General features: G+C 32.1%; 1 protein-coding gene across 13 annotated transcripts in view; it reads left to right on the top strand.

The window, feature by feature from the left end:
• Positions 1–21,577, top strand: part of kmr (kramer) — a 157,408-nt gene that overhangs the window by 130,827 nt on the left and 5,004 nt on the right. For 2 of the 13 annotated variants that reach the window (XM_070650910.1, XM_070650909.1), the window contains one exon: positions 6,162–12,413. In XM_070650910.1, the coding sequence (XP_070507011.1) occupies positions 6,162–9,727 (3,566 nt within the window). In that variant the 3' untranslated portion in view covers positions 9,728–12,413. Of the gene's footprint in view, positions 1–6,161; positions 12,647–14,600; positions 14,739–15,232; positions 15,530–15,595; positions 15,833–16,639; positions 16,791–17,470; positions 18,604–18,885; positions 19,180–19,244; positions 19,360–20,420; positions 20,771–21,577 lie in introns of those variants that run through there. The other 11 variants (XM_070650911.1, XM_070650913.1, XM_070650916.1 and 8 more) reach the window with 11 other exon arrangements.

A 21,577-nucleotide genomic window follows, 5' to 3' on the forward strand; every position in this document is an offset into this window, starting at 1 on the left:
GAAGGGATTAATGAGGGAGGATTATCAAAAATGGGGAGACATGAATATGATTGTGAATTTTTAGGGTGAAAGATTAGTTCTGGATGAGTTGATTGAATATATTGAAGGATATTCTTAAATTTCTGGATCTTATTATCAAATGACTGAATGAATTTAGTCCTAAATGAATGTAACTCTGTCTTGGTGTTACGGCATGGTAGAGGCATGACAAATTGCCATACCACTAAACCAAACCAGGTATACTAGGTGTGGTACTACAGCTGGTATAACAAAGTGGCATACCTTTGCGTTGCCTTACCACCTGCGGAAATCAGCCCCTGAACTCTATCCAACCAATCCAACTCATCAATAGCCCATAAAATCGACAATCTATTGACAATATTTTCAATAATTAAATCACAAACCGCCATCGCCCATTAAATCCCATCAAAAACTCATCAAAAGCCCATTCATATAAATATTTAATATACCAAGTGCCACTAAGGACTTATTAAGCTATTGAAAAACTCTTTCAACTTTATTTAAAATTCCTTACTTAATCCAATTCATTCATCTCAGAAAATTGTTCCTGTATCCCAGATAATAATGGAAGTGAAAAAAAAAGAATCTTTACAATTTCTTTATTTTTATTTCTTTCCTATTCCTTACGGGCGTTTTCCTCACTTATTTCTTATTGCAATGAGAATGCATTGTTGGAGTGGAAAATTTGTTCAAATAAATTGTGCAACTTTTTCTCCCATCCTTGTTGAAAATTTCCTAAGGGAATCACTTTGTGTACACTTCAGTTCTTTTACATTGCTTACGTAAAATGCACATTGTACACTTATTGTGGGACAGTTTATGTATGTTGGATTTCCTTTTTTTTTATTAAAAAGTTTGTCTTGAGATTTTTAAGGAAGTTTATTTTAGTAAATCAATTAATTTTTTTTTACTGTTTGTGATGGGATACTAAGTTTTTAGTTTGATTAAGAATTGGATATGACTTGTGGAATGTCATGATTATGGATAGGATTGAGGTCAGATTTGTGAATGGATTGAACTTTTGGATCAACAAGAAATTTAAGTTTTGAATAAAAGTTTGTGGATCTGTTAGAAAATTGAGTTTTGGGTTTGAGGAATTTTAAGCATTTTTGAGCAGAGCTTGAAATTGACTCGAATTTGAAATGAAATCATACCGACTTTCCAAATTGGAACTGACTTTGAGATCAGCTTCTGAGAATTAGACGGAAAAGGGAAACTTACTGATTGGGAATCGAACCTTCAAAACTCTCACAATTTCAATTACTTTTTATTACGAATGTTTCCAAATTCCGGCACCAGGTCAGTGTGATTCTGTCATGGTAAACTGTAACCGACACCAAGTCAGACACACTAGTATGTCATTGAACTTTCTCGAAAAAACCATGAATTGCATGCCTTGTGTGCTTTTGTTCTTTGCTTACCCCAAGGTGTGCCGTAGTACAAATAAGTTTGGACAACACTAAATTGACCGATTTGTGCTATTCAAGAAAATCCCCAAAAGACACATTAACCTTAAATAACCAATCAAAGTTCATAAGCATCCATCAAAAAAACGCTTCAAATCCACTCAAACCGACAACATTTTTCACACGATTTTATTCATCATATCTCTCGACAGATGAAAGGAAATATGAAAAAAGTTTATGAGACTGACAGATGATAAAGATGATAATAGTAATACTAATGATATCAGAATCTATAAACTTTCTACGAAGACATCTCTCAAAACTTTAATATTAATAACTTTTTTTGCATTTATCATGAAAAAAACTTTGAACTTTACTTAAAGTTTAGTTTCCATCTCCAAGCAATAAATTCTTATTGCTAAAGATCTCAAGATTTTTTAATTTCCTTTCTCAGTCTCAAGTGGCTCTTAAGAGAAGTTTTCTTGAATATTTTTTAAAAAGATATTAGCATCTTCTTACTAAAATGAGAACAAGTCAAATGATTGATGCTGAAAAATTAACAGAAACAGAGTTGCAAAACAGGCACCTGGCATAGGCAAAAACCGTACAATTTCTTGGTAATTTGTATGGTTTTTTTACAAAACCATACAAATTAGCAAAAAAATTTAAGCTTCGGATATTTGGGATCTGACACAGACAGAAACCTTACAATTTCTTAATAATTTGCATGATTTTGGATCAAAAACCATACAAATTATCAAGAAATTGTAAGGTTTTTGCCTATGACAGATGCATGTTTTACAACTCTGTTACAGAACCACTTTCGCTGCCTTTAAAACGCTCATTTTTCTTACTCGTTTAAACAAAAGTTTTGAAATACTTCAATATTTTTTCTAAAGAGTTTTCTAGTCAGTCTTATCAAATATATAGCTAGCAATTTGAATTTTAAAACAACATCATTTGTAATTCTTACGCGTGAATGGGGGAAGGACTCTTTCGTGGAAGCTTAAACATTTAAAATTATAATTTTTTTCACGCACAACTTTTCTAGTTGAGAAATATGTTTATTTATGAATTTTTGAGTCTATTTTTGGTTTGATGGGGTGGAAGATGAAGCATTCGAGATGCTTGAATGTGAAAAATTTTCTGAACTTTTTATGAGTGGGATGATTAAATTATAGATTATTAATTAAAATAATTTAATGATTCCATTAATATCCTGAAAAGTTATGCGAGAATAACGTCAATAATGACGTAAATAGCTCGATTGAAGCTAGCATTCTACTGAAGGTCTTATCAAGGGTTTGATTCCTAATCGAGTGAGTGACTTTGTTCAGTTCAAATTTGTCTCGTTCAATGTTGCGCAGCACAGTAGACCACATAGCTATCTTGTAGCACAGAATCAGTTGATCGATCGGCCGAACGTCGGCGTGACTAAGACTTGGTGCGTTGTTGAGTTTCGGACATGTGGTCGAATTATGATCGAATAACCGATTTGTGCTATTCGGATCTAGTGTTTATTTATTGTGTCGCGTTACACGGGGCAAGAATTCTAGTGTTGTCCAAACTCTTTTGTGCCACAGTTTAACTTGATGGTGAGTCACTATCGTAATCGCTCAAGGAATGCAATTCATGTCACTTCCAAAAAATCCGGCAACACTCTAATGTGTCGCGACACAAAGTATTAACAACATGTTGCAAAACTTCACTAGTGTGTCGTGCTACAAAGCTTGAGAAGCACTTATCTAGTTGATATTTAGTTATAGGGACGACTAATGTCATTTGGACGCGATTACTCGTTCATGTAGCTAGATTGTCTAGACATAGTTGTTCACCCAGGCTATTTAGAGTTCAGTCTGTTAAATTAATCTATTGTTAATGAAGGACAGTGGAAAAATTCGTCTCTAAATGATAAGAAGCTTTAGAAAAAGGTCTGATTTCAAAGAATAAATTCGTTTTGCTATCTTTTAAGTGCCCTCAAAGCATTTTCTCTGTGATTCTGCTTCTGAAATAATTCAAATACACTTCATACCGCCAACATCACCTGAAGCTGATGTACATTTGCCAAAAATTATATAAATCAATGCTTCACAAATTAAATGTAATTTTGTCTGAACATCGTGCATGTCAATAAAAAATATTTTTGATTAATCAAAATAACAATCTTATATTCCCATGCCAATTAAAATCAATTCTGTTGCTACACGATTTTTTTGCTTCCATTTCTTTCACGTAGGCTTGGGATTTAGATTACTTCTTGATTATATTTTTACTGTTCTGTTTTTTTTTGTTTGTTAATCTCTGTAAACTCAAATTTCATTATTTTTAGAATTTATTGTTCTTGATGTCTATAGCAATTAGTATCAAATTTTTTGCTAAAAAGGAGCTTTTTGTGCTTTGAGCTTTTTTGCTTGTGATTTATGTTAATTTTAATTTTTTTGACTTTATAAACAATTTAAACGTTTTTTCAACTTTTTCTTATTATTTAAAATTTACAAATTATCCAAAAAAGTTCAGAAGCTTCAAAACTTCAACAGAATCTTTAAGTTTACAGCCAAAATAACAAAGTCGTAAAGTGCAAAAAACTCATAAATTTCATCAATTTTTCATTCTCTAAACTCATTAATCCAACAGTCACATACAATAAAGAACTACCAAAAAAGTATTTACAACGATGACCTTCTTGCCTCAACATGATAATTGTCGCGAAATAAAATAATTAAAATAATTATCTTTTATTTCATATTCACATGTTAAATTGTACCTTCTTTTATGGTAACTAAAACAAAATATTTTTCCTGTCTTTATACACACATACACAAACATATACACACACACACATAGAATAAAAGAGAAATAAAAATAAAATAATATAATTTTAATGCATGCTTAATGAATAAACACGTAATGTGGTTTAATTAACTCACAAATGAACAATAATATCATTATCTAGTTCAACCGGATGGAATATTCTTTGGATTTTATTTTGGTTCTTGTAAGAAATTGTTAGGTTTAAATTCAGCAGAGCACGAAGTTGAGTTGGATTTTGTATGGAAAAGTCGACTTGAATCAATTTGACTCAACTTGACTTGATTTAACTTAAACTGAATCAAGTTGACTCGACTTAACTTAAACTAGCTGAACTTGACTCAATTTGAATCAACCTGGCTCAACTTGACTCGATTTCAATCAAGTTGACTTGACTCCTTTTGAATCAAGTTGACTCGACCTATCTCAATTGCCTCAAATTGTCTTGCCATGACTCATCTTGAGTCGAATTGATTCATCTTAACTTGACTTATTTTGATTCAACTTGACTTGACTTAATTTGATTCAACTTGGCTCTGAAATTCAGTCAAAAATTTTCCCAAATTTCGAATAAATTCAAAACTATCAAGAAGAGCTATCCCACAACCCCATCACTTCCTAGCTCAATAAAGATGCCAACAATAGTCAGCAATCAAAATTTTTCCCACATTAAACTCAAATTATGTCAGTTCCACGTCAATTAGCATTATTTCGGTATAAATAATTTTTTGTTTGCTCTTTTTTTAAAATTAATTAAACTTTTAATTTAGTTGTAAAGCTTTTTGACATTGGGTCTGTAATAATGGGTTGTGTGGATGAGAAAAATCCCATCACTCAATTTTACAGCTGTTTTAATAATTGAGTGATAAAGGACGGTATTTTAAAATAATTTAAATAAGAAGTGATGATTTTTGGGGAGTTTGTTAGTAAGACACTTGATTGGAGAAGGAACTGATGTGAATAATCTGGTGGGATTCTGGCATATTGACAGTTTTTGATCGGATTTTTGAGCAATTTGGTTCAAAGAGAGCTCGAAGTTGACTTGAATTTTATATGGAGTCAAGTCGACTTGAGTTAACATTTTCATACAAAATCTGAGTTGACTTGGAGATCTGGGTTCAAATCTGACACTTTTTAGGGGCTTACGACAGATTCTTCAGTTTTGTCCATTTTAGAATGGTGTTTTGCAGGCAATCTTGTAGATATTGCTGTAGATTATACCTTAATGATAGAGCCTGAACCTTATCCTAGACATTCTTGTGCTCAATCTAAGTGTTTATGTACAACAGATAGCCAAGATGAGCCAAGCACCTCAGTGGACGAATGACAAGGGTTGACTTACAAATGAGTCAATTTCACCACTTTTGAGGTTGCTAGTTCAAATTCCAATGAATTTTTCATACACAAAAACTCACAAATTCAGCAGTTTAACGACAAATTTCCATAAAAATAGCAAATTTCCGTTAAAACAGCAATTTCCATTCATAACACAAAATCAACAAGAAACCCATAATTAAAATCCATAAAGAATACCTAATATAAATTTAATCCGGATAAACTAGATAAGAAGATATATTTAACATCCCATAGAAGGAGCCTATAATAGCTAGAGAACAAGAGATAAGAAATCTAATTAAAAAAGTACCGGTAAAAGGGGTAATTTTCGTATAATTTTTAAGTTTTTTTTTTGGTTATTTAGTGGGTGGTAGAATTATTTAATTCTCTTTTTTTGTGAAATCCTCACCCCAAATTTAAATTAACGTTAATTATTTTTTAGTTTCCTTTAATTTAATTCTTTTATAATTTTTTTCCATTAACTTTTTTTTATCATTAATTAAGAAAAAAGACATAAAAAGAATAAAATTAAAAAAAAATTATTTTGCGTCGTAAAAGAGAAAAAAAATGTAAATTTAACTTGTTCCATAGATGAATCTCGTGTTGTGCTGGCAGGAAGGTCATCAGTTACACCCACTACTCCTTCTTCTTCTACCACAAATATAACCACAAATTCAAATAGTAATGTGAAAGCACTTAAAAGCGCTTTAAAAGCCAATAATGAGAAACCCATAAATGATATGCTCAAACTTAATATCGATACAAATTCCATAACTACACCCAATACACAATTCACTGGCACACCATCACCATCATCGTCACAGCATTATCAACAACATCAACCGATACAGCATAGTCCCATAATACATAATATTGTACATAATAATAATACTAATAATAATAATAATAAGAATAATAGCAATAATAGTAGTGTGGACATAACGCCACCTTACGTTCCCGTCTACAAGCACAATTATGTTAGTCCACTTAAGTCAAATATGAAATCACTCACAATGGACCTAAAGAGCAATAGCACAATTGACATACAAAATAATAATAATATTAAGGAGTGTGAAAATAATTCGGAAAATGAATCCATTGTGGATAATATTGAGAGTGACAAAGAACAATTGAAAGATAAAGTCCCATTGGATTCTAATGTCGATGATGATGATGATGATGATATTGTCGACACAGATGATGAGGATGATGGCGAACACTTCGAATATACAGACAATGATTTAGATGAGGCACTCGCCGAACATGGCAGTATTGATAAATTGAATCAAGATGAGGAAAATTTCATTAACAAAAGTTATACAGCTGATAATGAAGATGTCGATAATGAGCCTATGACACCAATAAATGAGAGTACAGTTAGTGGACTAGACGCATCATTCGATAGTATTAATGAGAATCATTATTTACCAATGACCCCAAAAAAAGCAATTTTAAGTTCAAGTGCAAGTGAAACATCAATTCTCGCAATGGATATCCTCAACTCAATACGTACAAGTTCAACGGATGCGATCGAAGAGAATCCATATATTGAAATGAGCAGTGGATTGTCGAATGCGTCAGATAAACACATATCGAACTATGAACTTGTTATGATGCCTGATAAAAAGGATAATAGTGAGCCATTATATATGGAATTGGCATCACAAAGTTCATCGTTTGCTATCCACTCACAGTCACAGCAGCCACAACAACAACAACAACAACATAATCATAATAAGGATCAAGAAAAGGTTAACCAAAACAAAAAGTCACCATCGGAGCATGGAAAGATGCCTAATAAGAAGCGTCATAGTGATAAGGGACAATCGAGATTGAAAAAACGTAATCATGACCTTCCCGATATCCTAAAACAATCACAACAGAATTATATGAAATCTGATAGTAGCTCGGACGCAGACGACGAAGACATGTCGAAAGAACCAATTGCCATGAAATCTCGTACACGATTTAGTCTATCTGATACATTTCGTCCAGCATCTTATTATTTAGGTGCAAGTACAAGCAGTTCAATTCATAAAAATATTCCATTAGCTGAATGTCTTGACAGTTCTGACAGTGAAATTGTTCCGCCACCGCCCATACCGTCAACATCACCACCCGAGACAGAAGAAATTTTCTCATCTGAAAACTTTAATACAATCAAGCGCAATAGCACAACAAGTAATGAGATAATACATCAACGAACAATGTCAGCCGGTAGCAGTCAGTTAAGTGACAGAGCTACGAGTCGTTTTAGCTTACAAGATCAATTGTATAAACAGCAACAGCAATCATCATCAAATGCCAGTGGCTATTTGAATTTACCGCAATTTGAGAAGCTTAAGAATGCAAAGTTATTCTCAACGGCCAGCAATTGTAGCATAAACACAGATGATGGCTCAAATACATCTTCCGATTTTGATCTATACAATAAAATTAAATTACAATCACCATCAATCAGTGCCGATTCCCTAAATCAATCACAATCAAGTTTAACAGATTCATCACCACGACCACGTCCAATACATGGAACACCCGATGCTACCGATGATGATGATGCAATGTTTAAGTTTGAGCAACAAAATACCAATGATAAACTTGATCACTATCTGAATAAGCTTGAGACAAGTGATTTATTTTTTAGTAAAGAGCAAACAAATTGGTTGACGGAAAATTTAAAGCACACGAACTCACTAGATCCATTATCGAGTCTACACTATGAGAATATAAATTTAATGGAACAGCAAGCTAAACAACAACAACAGCAGCAACAACAACAACAACAACAGCTTTATCATCATAAGAAACAAAATTCAGCATCAATTTATTATGATTCATTGGAAGATGTTAGTAATAAAAATTATACCCTACAAGATGTTACCCCACAGCCATTAAAAGAGAAAAATTTATCAATTCATGATGCACTCCATGACAACAGCGGTGGCATTATGACGTCAGTTGATGCATCGAGTGTTGTTTTTGAAATGACACAGCCCAGTCATAGTCGCAATAATAGTAATTTATCAGACTCAGCGCCATACTACTATTCAGACTTGACATCGGAAACGATTGAGAAACTAAATAATCAACGTGATATTCAGGCAGTCGGAAAGAAAAATCCAAATTATATTTCACACATACATAATGTTATTAATAAACAACAATTGACATCAATATTAAAGGATCAAGCGGAAAAGGAGCAGGGAATTGATAGTCGAAACCTTTATGAGTCGGGCAGTGGACGTTTTGGACAAAAGTTTGTAAACAAAAATGAACCAACAACATCACTACTTGGAAATGATTTTGCAAACAATAAGATTTATTATCATGAAAAGAATATTAATGTTGATGCTGCTGCTGCTGCCTCAGGCTCAAATACAGCTGTCAATAATACCAGCATGACAACGACAGCAATTGATAATTTATTATATTCAAAAAATGAAAATTTAGATACAACAATTGTCGGTTGTGATCAATTGTGGGAGGAGGATGCGATATGGTGTGAAAGTCTTCGTCGTGTATCACAGCGTCATGCACGTTCGTTAGATGATTTAGATCGTATTGAGAGTATTTCATCGTCAGCTGTAACAAAGGCTCGAATTAGTGATGCTGATAGACAATGGGGAATAGCATCATCATCATCACCCTCGTCAACCGTAGTTACGTCAAAGTCATCAACAATTGAGCGTAAATCCCGAAGTGGTGGTAAAATTACACGCGAAGTGACATATGTGAATGAGGAGCATCAAAGAACGTTAACAAAAAAGAGTAAAAATAATGATGCGACAACAACTTTAATGCTTAATTCAAAATTAGATGAAAATGATGTGTATGTGCAACTTGCATGCACACCATCATCACAACAATCAGACGTCTACGAAATACTACGCGATGATTCAAATATTGATCGTGAAAATATTCGTCAATGGGACATGATGTCGAGTGGATTAATAAAAAGTTCAAGTATCGGCTCAAGAGTACAACAGCAACAGCAAATGCAACAAAAGGGTTCCATTATTGGCATATCACCGTCACATAGAGCGCACTCATCAATGGATGCTTCAGCTGTTGGATCAATTTATAATACAGATACACATTTATTGGATTCGGATATGAGAACAAAATTGATGAAATCATCGAGTCGTAATGGAAATTAGAGACAATATTATTTGACATGCTTCAACTGTTTCCATTTTTTTATGCACAAAAAAAAAACATTTTCATTTTTCATGTTTTTTTTATTATTTTGTTGTTGTTGTTCCTTCACGTACATATTTCCTTTAATCATGCTCACACACCCCGCATTGAACCAAAAAAAAAAAAATACAAAATTATCAAAGTCATTCATTCCATTCCACATTCACATCAACATCACAATTAGTCGACTGATATGCATGGCACATTAATTACATAATAAGAACAGAGAATGAAATTAAAAATTTTCCATGCGAATTGCTCACACGAACTGAACTGAACTGAAGTGAAAAAAAGTATTAATAATAAGGAAAAAATAATAATCAATTAATTAAACGATATTATTTATAAATCCTGTTTGGAGAGAGAGAAAGAGAGAGAGTTGGATGATGAAGGAAGAAGAAGAAAGAAAGAGAAAAAAAAAACCTTTTTTGTTGTTTAATTAGATGTTAATTTATGTGCCGGGTAAGAGAGTGCATCGACATTCGAACGTTAAAAAATTGCTCTAATTACATCTTTATGCATATATACAATATATTTTATGAAAACTTTTAATAGCTAAAATATATGAGAGAGAACCTAAGGGGGAGTTGATTATTAATGATGTCTATATGGATAAGGGAGGTGGTCTGTGGTCTACATGGTTGTGGATGGTGCGAGGAATGTGGTACGAGTCCTTGTCTTATCGACAATACTCTTGGCAATTATTGAAACTTCTGATAGGATTCGAGCCCACGTCCTAACAGAATATGCATGTTACAAATCAATAGTATGTTGCCTAACCTCGGCCACAGAGGACTTACTATTACAATGGCAGATTAGCCTTTTTGTAGCTTTATACCCCAGATACCCTTCAAAGGTCATAGCTTGAGTTATTTAAGGATTGTTTAAGGACCGATTGGATTCTAGAATTGTGATTGAAAATTCTCAAAAATAACAGTCAAAACCTTCTCCAACCTCTTTGAGGGGTCAGACACTTTTTGAAACATTTTTTGCAACGTTCCTATTTGTTAACTCAATTGTAGGGACCTAGTCATAAACGTAAATTGTATAGAACGCAAAAAATCTAGACTTTGAGACTTTTTCTCAAGAAACCCTACAAAATTGGAGAATTTTGTTCAAAAGATAGACCCTTAATCCAGAAGGACAAGCTAATCCCCTGATATTGGATATCTACATGAAACCCACACCAGATCCACCCTCAACTCCCTTAAACAATCGACATCATTTATAAACAACTCCTCATATTTATACTGAACGTGTCTCGTGTGAGAACTATGATTAATTGTGTGTAGAGATGTGTGAAGGCAAAAAAAAGATGGAAAATTATTTTTTTATGCTGCCTCGCATGTATTTATGATCACGCAAAAATTCTTACATATTATTACTTTATTTTTTGCTTTGTAGTTCTCATACGAATCTCGTTATTGGTTATGATGTGATTATAGAAAATTGGTTGTGAATTTGATTTTAATTGGGTGATTTTTTTTGAATTTTTGATTGAGTTTGTTTTAAAATTTAAATTTTTTCTTCTCGGCGAATTGATTATTCGGGTTGAAAAATTTAATGGCGCGGAATCAATTTTATTCAGTGAGAAGTTTTTCATTCGTTTTCTATGCTGATTCATCGAATGCTTAACAAATCTGTGAATAAAATGTCAAGAGCTTTACAAGCTTGTTGAGTTATTTTAGGCAAATTTTTGCTAAATTATGCAATAATAGATCTATTGAATAATTTGTAAGAATATTCATGCTGTTTCATAATTCATTGATTTAGAAAATTCATAAATGTTTGGAAAATTAGAGATTTTGGCAATATTCTCTAATAATAAATATGATTCAAGCAAATCATAAGAATTTACTGAAGCAAAAGATTTCTGCATCACTTTTTCACTAAATGAACTTGTGATGCGAAAGATTTTTGCCTCATTTCTTCACTGAATGAACTTGTGATGCGAAAGATTTCTGCGTCATTTTTTCACCGAATGAACTTGTGATGCGAAAGACTTTTGCATCCTTTTTTCACTGAATGATTTTGTGATGCGAAGGTTTTTTGTATCCTTTTTCACTGAATGAACTTGAGATGCGAAGGGTTTTTGCATCATTTTTTTACTGACTGAACTTAAGATGCGAATATTAAAATTCAAAAATTAACGGTAAAAAATCATAAGAACAACTATATTGTCTATAATCACATTATGTCCTATGTATCTCACGCTGTAAATATTTCTTAAATTGCACATAATTGTACAAAAAAATGATAAAAATGGATTTTTGGTGGAATTTTTTTTTATGTATTAAATTGTGATGTTTTGCTTTTTTGTATCCAAAAGAAGATGATTTTGGCTTGTCTTAAATTTGTAAATTGTGAAAAAGAAATTTTTTTTGCTGGCTTTTCATTCTGTGTGTAATTTAAGAAATCTTAAATGCTGATAACATTAAGCATATTTTCGCTCGAAAAACAAGTAACTTAATTTTAAGCACCCAAATGAATATCAAAAAAATCTCTAATGTATTTTCTACCTTTTTCTTCTTTCATTCGTTATAGCATCCGTGTCGGTGAGAAATATTCGAAATATTCCAAAAGTACCATTAACTGTAAAGCCAACAGATCCCAACGACACACTCAATTTAAATCGTAACATTAACGTTCATATGAATGGTACAGGTGGCAATAGTAATAATAATAATAACAGCAACTTCTATTATGGCACAAATTACATCAAACCATCCGATTCAATTTACACTAATGGACAAATACAGCAACAACCGCAAGTTCATCAACAGGAACCTATACAGCACCAATATGCGGTTGTGAAGAAAACCGGAAGTAAGCGTGACATCCGTGAGAATCTTGAACGTGAGAATTCTGCAATTTTTAAGGTAAGAAAAAATCTAGGTTAAAAAATTTACTGCATGAACATTTTTGTGTTGCATCCTGAATGTTTGTTACGTTCTAGTTCACGATTACTATCTCTATATTCACATTCAAGGTGTATAATTTATGAAGTGGAGAGAATAGAATTCATTATGCTGATGTCGATACGACTCTGTCGTGGAGTTGAGTTTTTAAGGTTGAATTTTTGAAGAAAAAAGAAAAATCGTCAAATGCAGATGAAAAATGGTAATGAATGATCTGAAGCTGGAGGGGCTTTTTGGGAGAATAAAGTGCTGCATTAAATTTTACGCGAAGATTTTATGGCGTCCTTGTGGGAAAATGGAGTTGAATTTTGGGTTTTTGAGGTTATGGTGATTGGAGGTGACACAAGAGCGTAGGGTTTTCATGTTTCGGCACTTAATACTTCTACAGCTAGCTAAATATGCAAAGAAAAAGTTCTGAGGACACTTTTTGTCCCGTATATACCCAGGCATACTCAATAACTTCCACAAAGCATGCTTTTGCGTATATTTAATGCTATATACTGATCAATTGCGATCCATGACCTCCCTTAGACGTCTCCTAAAGCTAACTCAATCACTGGCTTCTGTCTGCCAATTACCGATACCAAATGCAATGCTATCTCAATCGACAGCTTCTCTTCATTCAGTTCTTTATAGGGTTTCACACCCAATTTTATGAAATTTCCTAATTTCCGACCCAAATTGACCCTCAGCATTCAAAAAATTTCATTCAAGTCCCTAAATTTTCTGCACAAAATCTTCTTAACATCAAACACAAAAAAATTCCCAGAAGGCATCTTATGTCGAAAACTTTTGCTGCTAATAATTTGTTGCTTCAAAAAATTGAAGTCTGCAGAATAAGGAGAAGAAAAGAAAACTTTTTGGGCAAAAAATACCTTTGAGAACATAATTTAAATTATGCTTGCATATAAAGCAACAACAACAACAGCCAAAAAAAGGGACAATAAAGATTTTGTGATTTATATTGTATATTACTTACTTATTATAAAGGGACTGTTTTCTTCCGATTTTGATGAGAAGAGCCGAAGAAAGTAATCCAATTTTGTCTAATAATTCATTGTTAGAAATATGAATTTTATTAAGGTTTGATGGTTCTTAATATGCAAAATTTTTGTTTTAAATTGAATTTTAATTGAAAATAAATTTGATTGAAGGAATGTAGCCTTAAAAATTCCAGGCGAGTAGTTTAAAACCATACATTTTGTGTGGTTTTAATGTATGCATATAGACATTTTATTGATGAAAATTTAATTAAAATTATGCAAGTTTATGAAAATTCCAAAACAACATTTTCATTTGCTACTCAAATTCCATAAAAATAGCTTCCATTTCTCATTCTCGATTTGAATTTACAATTGAAATAATTTTAATATTTTTCATAACAGAACAAAAAAAAAGTTCATTTAATTTCACTTCTGTGTTTTGGTGCTCTTTTTTGAAAGAACGAGTATGTGAATGAGAGATGCTCATTTCACTGTACACTTAACATTATTTATGAAAAAAGAAAAAATAATTCAAACAATTTGTTTGAAATGAAAAAAGTTTAATTAAAAAATTGTTGTTAACAAATGGATTTTCATTTATGGCACATGCAAGTTGAGTGTTTATTATCATAATTATTATTTATTCACAATTACTCTATTCTCTCGTCCTACTTCCACCGTAAATTGACACGAAAGTTTAATTTTTAATGTTTTTATTTAAATTATAAAAATTTTTATTGTTTTTAAGCTAATTTTTGTTATTTTTATATTTTAAACCTTAAATTCCTGTTCCTTAACATTCCTAAATAATCCCTCATAAATCCACCGATTTTTTGAAATTCACGCTAATCACTTCCTGAATTCCTTTTTAAATTTTAATCCCTAAAACCTATCCACACCCATTACCCTCATGTTTTATGTTCACAATACAGAATTTAAATGTCTCAGCTGGTGATTTACTAAATCGCACACATGAAGAATTAATCTTGTTACTCATTCAATTGAGAAAAGAAACAAGTTCCACAGCGAGATCAATAGAACAATGCTGCACTGAAATACATGAAGTTCAGGTTATTATTTTTATTATGATTTTATTACGTTTGTTTGCTAACATAAATAATTCTTGTTTATTGTTTTGTCTTGAGAATTGTTTACTAATCTCATTTTATGGACATTATGGAATTAAATTGAAATATGATTTGAGGATTTGAAAGACTTTTGTGATTATTTTATTGAATTATAGGTTAGAATTGGATTTGTTTTGCTTTTGACTTTTGAAGTTGATTTATTTTGACATTAAAAATGAAATTTAAGAGCTTTTTAAACTCCTAACTGTCATTTTGAATTTGAAATTTTACATAAGAAATATGCAAAAATTCAAATTTCCAACAATCGTTATAAAAGCTTTCAAAATTAACTTTTACAAAAATTTATAACTTTAATCCTTAAACGAAAATTACCAACATTAAATTAATAACTGCAAAGCTTTCTAATCCTTAAATCTCAGCGACCATAAATCTCTCAAAATTCTAACACATTCTTTATCCTTTCCACACCACAACAGAATCGCATCCGAACAGCGGAAGGTCAAGAACGAGCACAACAAGCTGAACGATTAGAAAAATTAAAGCTTCAGTTGTCAGAACTCGAGAAGCAATATGAGAAGAGTAAACCTTTAGTCAACTTGGTCGATAATATGGTGAAACTCGGTTCACTTTATCGTGGTGGCAATCAACGTTATCCAAATGAAACAACAACCCTCGATAGATTGGAATTCAATCAAAGAATTCAAGAACGTCGATTGATGCAAGAAGAGCAACGTCAATGGGAAAGAATGAGTCCAAATCAGACGGAATTGCAAGTAAGTTTCTTTTATTCAATAAATTTTCTATTATCAGAAAATAATTCTATTTTTAAACAAATATAGACGAAAGTTCAACAACTTTACAAGCTCGATCAAGCGCTTCAAGAAGAGTCAGGAACATTACAAAATTTACAACGCGACAAAGAAGATTTAGAGCGTGCACTTTATGGATTACGTTCAAAATTGCAGAACGAAAATGCACCGTTGGTCGTTGAAGCAGCGAGACGTCAACAACATGCACTCGAAATGGAACTGTCACGAGTTCATCAACTTTTAGCGGAGAATTCAAAGGTAGAGAAGGTGTGCATAAGTAGCTGTTGGCAAACATACATGCTATAAATTAATTTCTATGTGTTTGCGTGGCTGACAGTCAAGTTAATAATGTTTTTGTGGCTAAATAGATTCATACATGCATTATTATTAGATTGTTAGGGGCTTGCCGAATGGTATTTTTGGTCATTATTGAATAGTTAGTGACTAGGTATTTAATATCTATAAGAGTATGGCTTTTACTTGTAGCAAACTCTTTAGAGACTATATTCTGTGTCCAAAAAGTCAAAAGGAAGCCCTCTGTGTCATTTACAAATTACGTCTATCAAAAGCCCTACGGCAAGAGTGAATGACCCCTCTTAAGCCATAACTAAACTTAATTTCTAAGTCCAAATGGATCATGTGATGTCTGAGCAGAGTGGAATCTGGGGTATTGAGCTATATAAAGGCGAATCTGCCAGTGCGAGAGTAAGGTCTCTGTGAAATCACTCTTTTGTGAGTTCATGGTTTCGATTCCCACCAGAGACCGACCTCTCAATCATTATATAAAGTGCTGTTGATATGACAAGGATCCCCACAATGCTCACGACATTGCAGGTCACAAGGAACTTAATCTAACATAATTGTTGCTAACAATTACATTTTATGCACACACACATTTACATTACATAAATTATATTAAGCTAGTTAACCAGTAAATTTAAATTAAACTTATAAGTGCTCTTAACTTCCCATAACTTGATAATATGCACCATAAACAATCTTTCTTATGTCTAATTCTTTTCTTTCTTTTCACACAAAAAACCAAATTAAATTAAATTAAAATCAAAAAAATAGAAATTAGAGCAAACGGTCGCTAGTAATGCACGGCTAGAGCAAGAACTTTTAGTACTACGTCAAAAATTACAGCAATCACGTGATTCGAAAAATTTCCAATCGAATTTAAATCATGATAGTGGCAATGGACAGACAGCAGCTTTGGAAACAGGTCAGTAAATGTTTTTTATTATAACAATTAATCATATCTGTGTATCGATATACAATATCCATGATGTATGTGAATATATTAAAATTATGAATCTGCAATTTATTCAGTGATGAATTATTTATGGAAGTTGCAGGCTTATATAGTCACTCTAGAACCGTTTAAAGCAATGACATCACTTTATGTACTCAATTTGTGTAAAAATGTCTGTAATCTTCCTGTAACTGTTTAAGGGTTGGTCAATATTTGATGAATTGGAACTTTAGGAATCCTAAACGATCAGATGTCCACTCCCGAACAGTATAAATAGGTTAATAAATCCAAAATCCTGGATCAGACTGACGTGACACTGGCTTAGTGATGGATTCTGTTTAAATTCGACCAGGTCGGCAAGGCTCTGGTTTGGTGTCGGATTTAAACCGAGTGACGTCGACCTGGTCACTTAAGTCAATCGTCACTAAGTTAAAGCTAGCTGACCTGGTGCCTGCATTTCAGATCGATCAACCAACTTGCTCTATTCAGGACATCACAAAAACACACATTACATCCAATTTCCATCACTTAATAAACATTTAAATTTATTATTCCTTTTCCGATTACAGACATATTTAAATGCTACTCTATAATAACCATAATTTTCACATTTTTAATCACAATTATTATAATTATTCCTTTTAACACAGAACTCCGTCGTGTTCAACAATTGGTTGGCGACATGCAAAGACAACGTCAAGAACTAAGTCAAGCTGTACGCGAATTAACCGATAGCTCAAATACAATTTATCAAGAGATGAATCGAAATGTAACAGGTATTAAGAAGCGAACATCATCAACATCATGGACGGAAACAGATTTAGACTCGATGGATCATAGTCGTACAAGTGACTCATTAAGTGAATCTCAAATTCCACTCTTTATTGATACAATGTCAAGTAGTATGAATTCAAATAATATTGTCAATTGTTCATCATCAAGTAAATTAGAAGATTATGATATAAATAAGTTAATGAATGGTAAAATCATGAATGGCTTTACTGATGAGATAATTGATTCGATGGCATTGGAGAATGATGATTTTGAAGGATCGGCATTCAGTAATCTCACACAGCAAGAGAAGCAAGAGATTAAAACAGTTCGCATCGTTAAACGTGAATCGGAGCGTCGACAACGTGATCGTGAACGAAATGGCTTGTTTAGCACACAAAATTTAGATCAAGTGCTTGAAGAGGAAGCACAATTATTTAATAGTGCCATTAATAGTGACTCATATAATGCTTATCAACGATCAAGATCATTACCACGTGGTGGAAATGGAAGTGGCTACATTGAGACACATGAAATCTATAATCAGACACCAAACATGCAACAATATCAGTTACAATCCAAATATATGGGTGGCAATGACTACTATAATTCATTAAATATGCAAAGTAATGCTTATCCTGTATCAGTCATTGATCGTGTTGCTGATTTATATTCTGACACGTCGTCACAAATGACACAAATTGAAAAGAGCTACACAACAAATTATTATCCATCAAATAATGGAAATTTATCACAAAAAGCGGAATCAATACAAAGTCTAACAAAAACACTCGGTGAATTGAGTCCAGTTTTTCAAAGTGAAGCTGCACGACAAATCATAATTGAAATGTCATCAGGAAATTCAGGTGATGATGAGAATGTTAAAGTGCCAAATGCCAATAAACAACGACGAGCCATACCAAAAGAGAAGAGAAGACATTTTACAGCACCGCATCACGTTAATGCGAAAACTGTGCAAACTATACAGTCGGAAAATGACATGAATAAGAATGTAAGTAGGATTATGGTGTTGGAAATGCAATACCCTGATTTGAATTTATTGCCATAATGTGGCTTGAAGCTAAGTGACTGTTAAATGGATAGTCAGGCTGTCTATTAATGAAACAGGGATGCTTTTGCCTTAAAATTGTAAATTTAAATTTTAACGGCTTTTTTAAATTTGTATTTTTTAGCATCTTGTTCCATTAAAATTTTGAATTCTGAAAAGCCGTTAAAATTGCTCCTTAAATTTCGAATAACTCACTAACAATTCCTTACTTGATTTCATACATAGAATGTCAATTATCGTGCACGTGATGATCTCGACATGGAAGTAGCTCTGAGACCGCGCATCAATGCGCCGGATGTCGTACGTTCTGCATTGGGACCGAGAGAGAAAATATCCGAGAATACGATTGATAATTTATTTGGTGCACCAAATAAGATTTTGATACCAGAACGTTACATACCAGAACAAGCTCCTGAATTATCGCCGGAAGAGAAACGAAAGCGTCAAGAAAAGGTTGAAGCAATTAAGAAAATGCTGTCAGACACAACGCCAACTATCTCAGGAAATGTGAGTTCTCATGTAATGTATAAAATGACTTTTTAGAATCTACATCATTTACTTATTCTATTGGATTGCATTCGCAGGATATTGCACTGCCACCAAGTCAATTAAGTGCTGAGAAAAAGCAACGTGAACATCTTTTGCAACTAAACCAAATTCTTGCACAGCAAGTTATGCAAATGAGTAAAATTGTAGCTGGTAAGTGTCGTCACGTTTACATTCAATGAAATTCCATGTCTCTTTTTTATTGCTGCTTTCATTGTTATTTTATATGAAAAAAATATTTCCATTATTTTTATAATTTTTACTATTCTATGAAAGCTTTTTTGGCTGATGAAAGCTTTTTTAAGCTTTTCACTTCATCTTTTTTCTTAGTGAATGACATTTTTTTGAGTTTGAATTTTTTAAGAGTGAAGTTTTAGGTTTCGTGATTTAAATTTTAATTAGAGATTTTGCTTTTTGGTGATATTAACGACGAGATTATGTTTGAAATTTTATGAATTTGTAGCTTATTTAGGATTCGGAAGACAAAAAGTGAATTAAAACAAATTTTGCATTAAAAGAAGCAGCAAATTTGCATCAAACGAGAAAGAAGTGAGCAAATAGATGCAAACTTTTGCTTCAAGAAGCTAGAAGATGCAAAATGTTTGCTTCAAAGAGCTGGAAAGATGCATACTTTTGCTTTACAAAACTAGAAGATGCAAAAGTTTGATGCGAAAATCGACAAACTTGTTTTAAATCTGCAAATTTTCATTTTATGACGCAATAATGATGCAAACTTCAAAAATTGATTTATCATTTATATTGAATAATAATAGTTTTCCAATAATTAATTAAACAACTCAACTAAACTTACATAAACAATAATTTCTCCAAAAAAAATCAATTATACAAATTAAATTCAAATTAAAAACCAATCAATCACCAAAAACAAAACAAAAACATAAAAGATGAAGCGAAAAGTTATTAATTATAATGGAATGTTTTCTTATATTTTTCTTTATTAATTCATCTCAATGTGTTTTTGTGATGAACTAAAATTTAATATTTTAATCGCACTCCTCCACATTGTTATGAAAATTTCTTAATCAGCAAAAAATTTATGCAAAAATTTAATTTTTAAAAAGCAAGAAAATTTTTAATAAATTAAATTGGGAGTGTCTTTTGTGTTTTTAATTTGATTTTTATTATTATTTCTAATTTTTATTATTTTTTTATTGTTTTAATTTTTAAAATAATCAACCGAATGACCCCCGTAGGAAATCCTGGACATGAAGAGTCGACAACAATTGCTAGTAACAAAAATAATTAGCCGAGCCTGCTGCCAGAAATAATAATTTAATTAATTTTTGTGTTGCTGTTATTATTAATTTGTGTTCACAATAATTTATAATTAAATTCATTATTTTTTACTATGCATTCATCATACATCCGATATATAAAAAAAACCACCAATCATTATCAATACACACATTGATTCGCATCACACGATAAATTATTCTCATCATCAAATTCCGTGGATATAAAAAAATTGAAAAAACAAAAAAAAATCCAATTTTTTGATTGATTTTATTAATAGACAATGGAGATGAACATTATACGACGAGAGGTTTGTAGATTATACTCTTTTTATGTTTTTTAGTAGATTCATAGAAAATCGATGTTGCACCAACGAATATATGTTAATTCCACGTATCCGCGTGGCTACAAAAAAAACAAAAAATCTTTTCGGAAACAAAAAATTCTTTTTTACGTTCAAACAATTTTTTTAACAATTTTTATTTTGGCTTTTTTGGATTTCCACACACAATTTTCACTGTTTTTGATGTGTTTTGTGCAAATATTTTTTATCTTTTATTTGAATTCTTTTTATTGGAAAATGTTTTCCATATTGCATGGTGGATTTTCTTTCTTCCTTTGAGTTTTTTATGTTTTCAACTTTTTCTCTGCACACAAAAAATTTTAAATTCACCAAAATTTAGGATACAAAACTCACCTGGTTAGAGAAATTAGACTGATATTGGGGTTAGATTTTACAGAAGTGGATGATTATGAATTTTTGAAGAATTTGAGGTCATAATTTAACCCGTCAAGACAGTTTTCATTGATAATCCCGTAAAATACAATTTATTGAGCTCTTTTAAGTACTAATTAGTGATTCACCCGCTCTCGAGATTCGAAACCGACCCCAAGATAATCTGCTAGCACCATACTATAGCATAATGCTAAAATATTCAAGAACACTTCTTCTCTGAGCTTGAAGATACACCTAAAGTGTCAGAATTAGGTACCGGAGCACTAAACCATCCCACCACTTCGCTTTATTCAACTTCTTTTAAAACCATCCCTTAATTAACAATCTTATACTTGCTTGGATAAGAGTGAATCCCAAATGTAATCCAGACATCCCTTATAT

The sequence above is a fragment of the Chironomus tepperi genome, unplaced genomic scaffold, assembly GCF_022539635.2.
Source record: "Chironomus tepperi strain 1889 unplaced genomic scaffold, CSIRO-AGI_Ctep_v1 contig_450, whole genome shotgun sequence".
Taxonomy (NCBI): Eukaryota; Metazoa; Arthropoda; class Insecta; order Diptera; family Chironomidae; genus Chironomus; species Chironomus tepperi.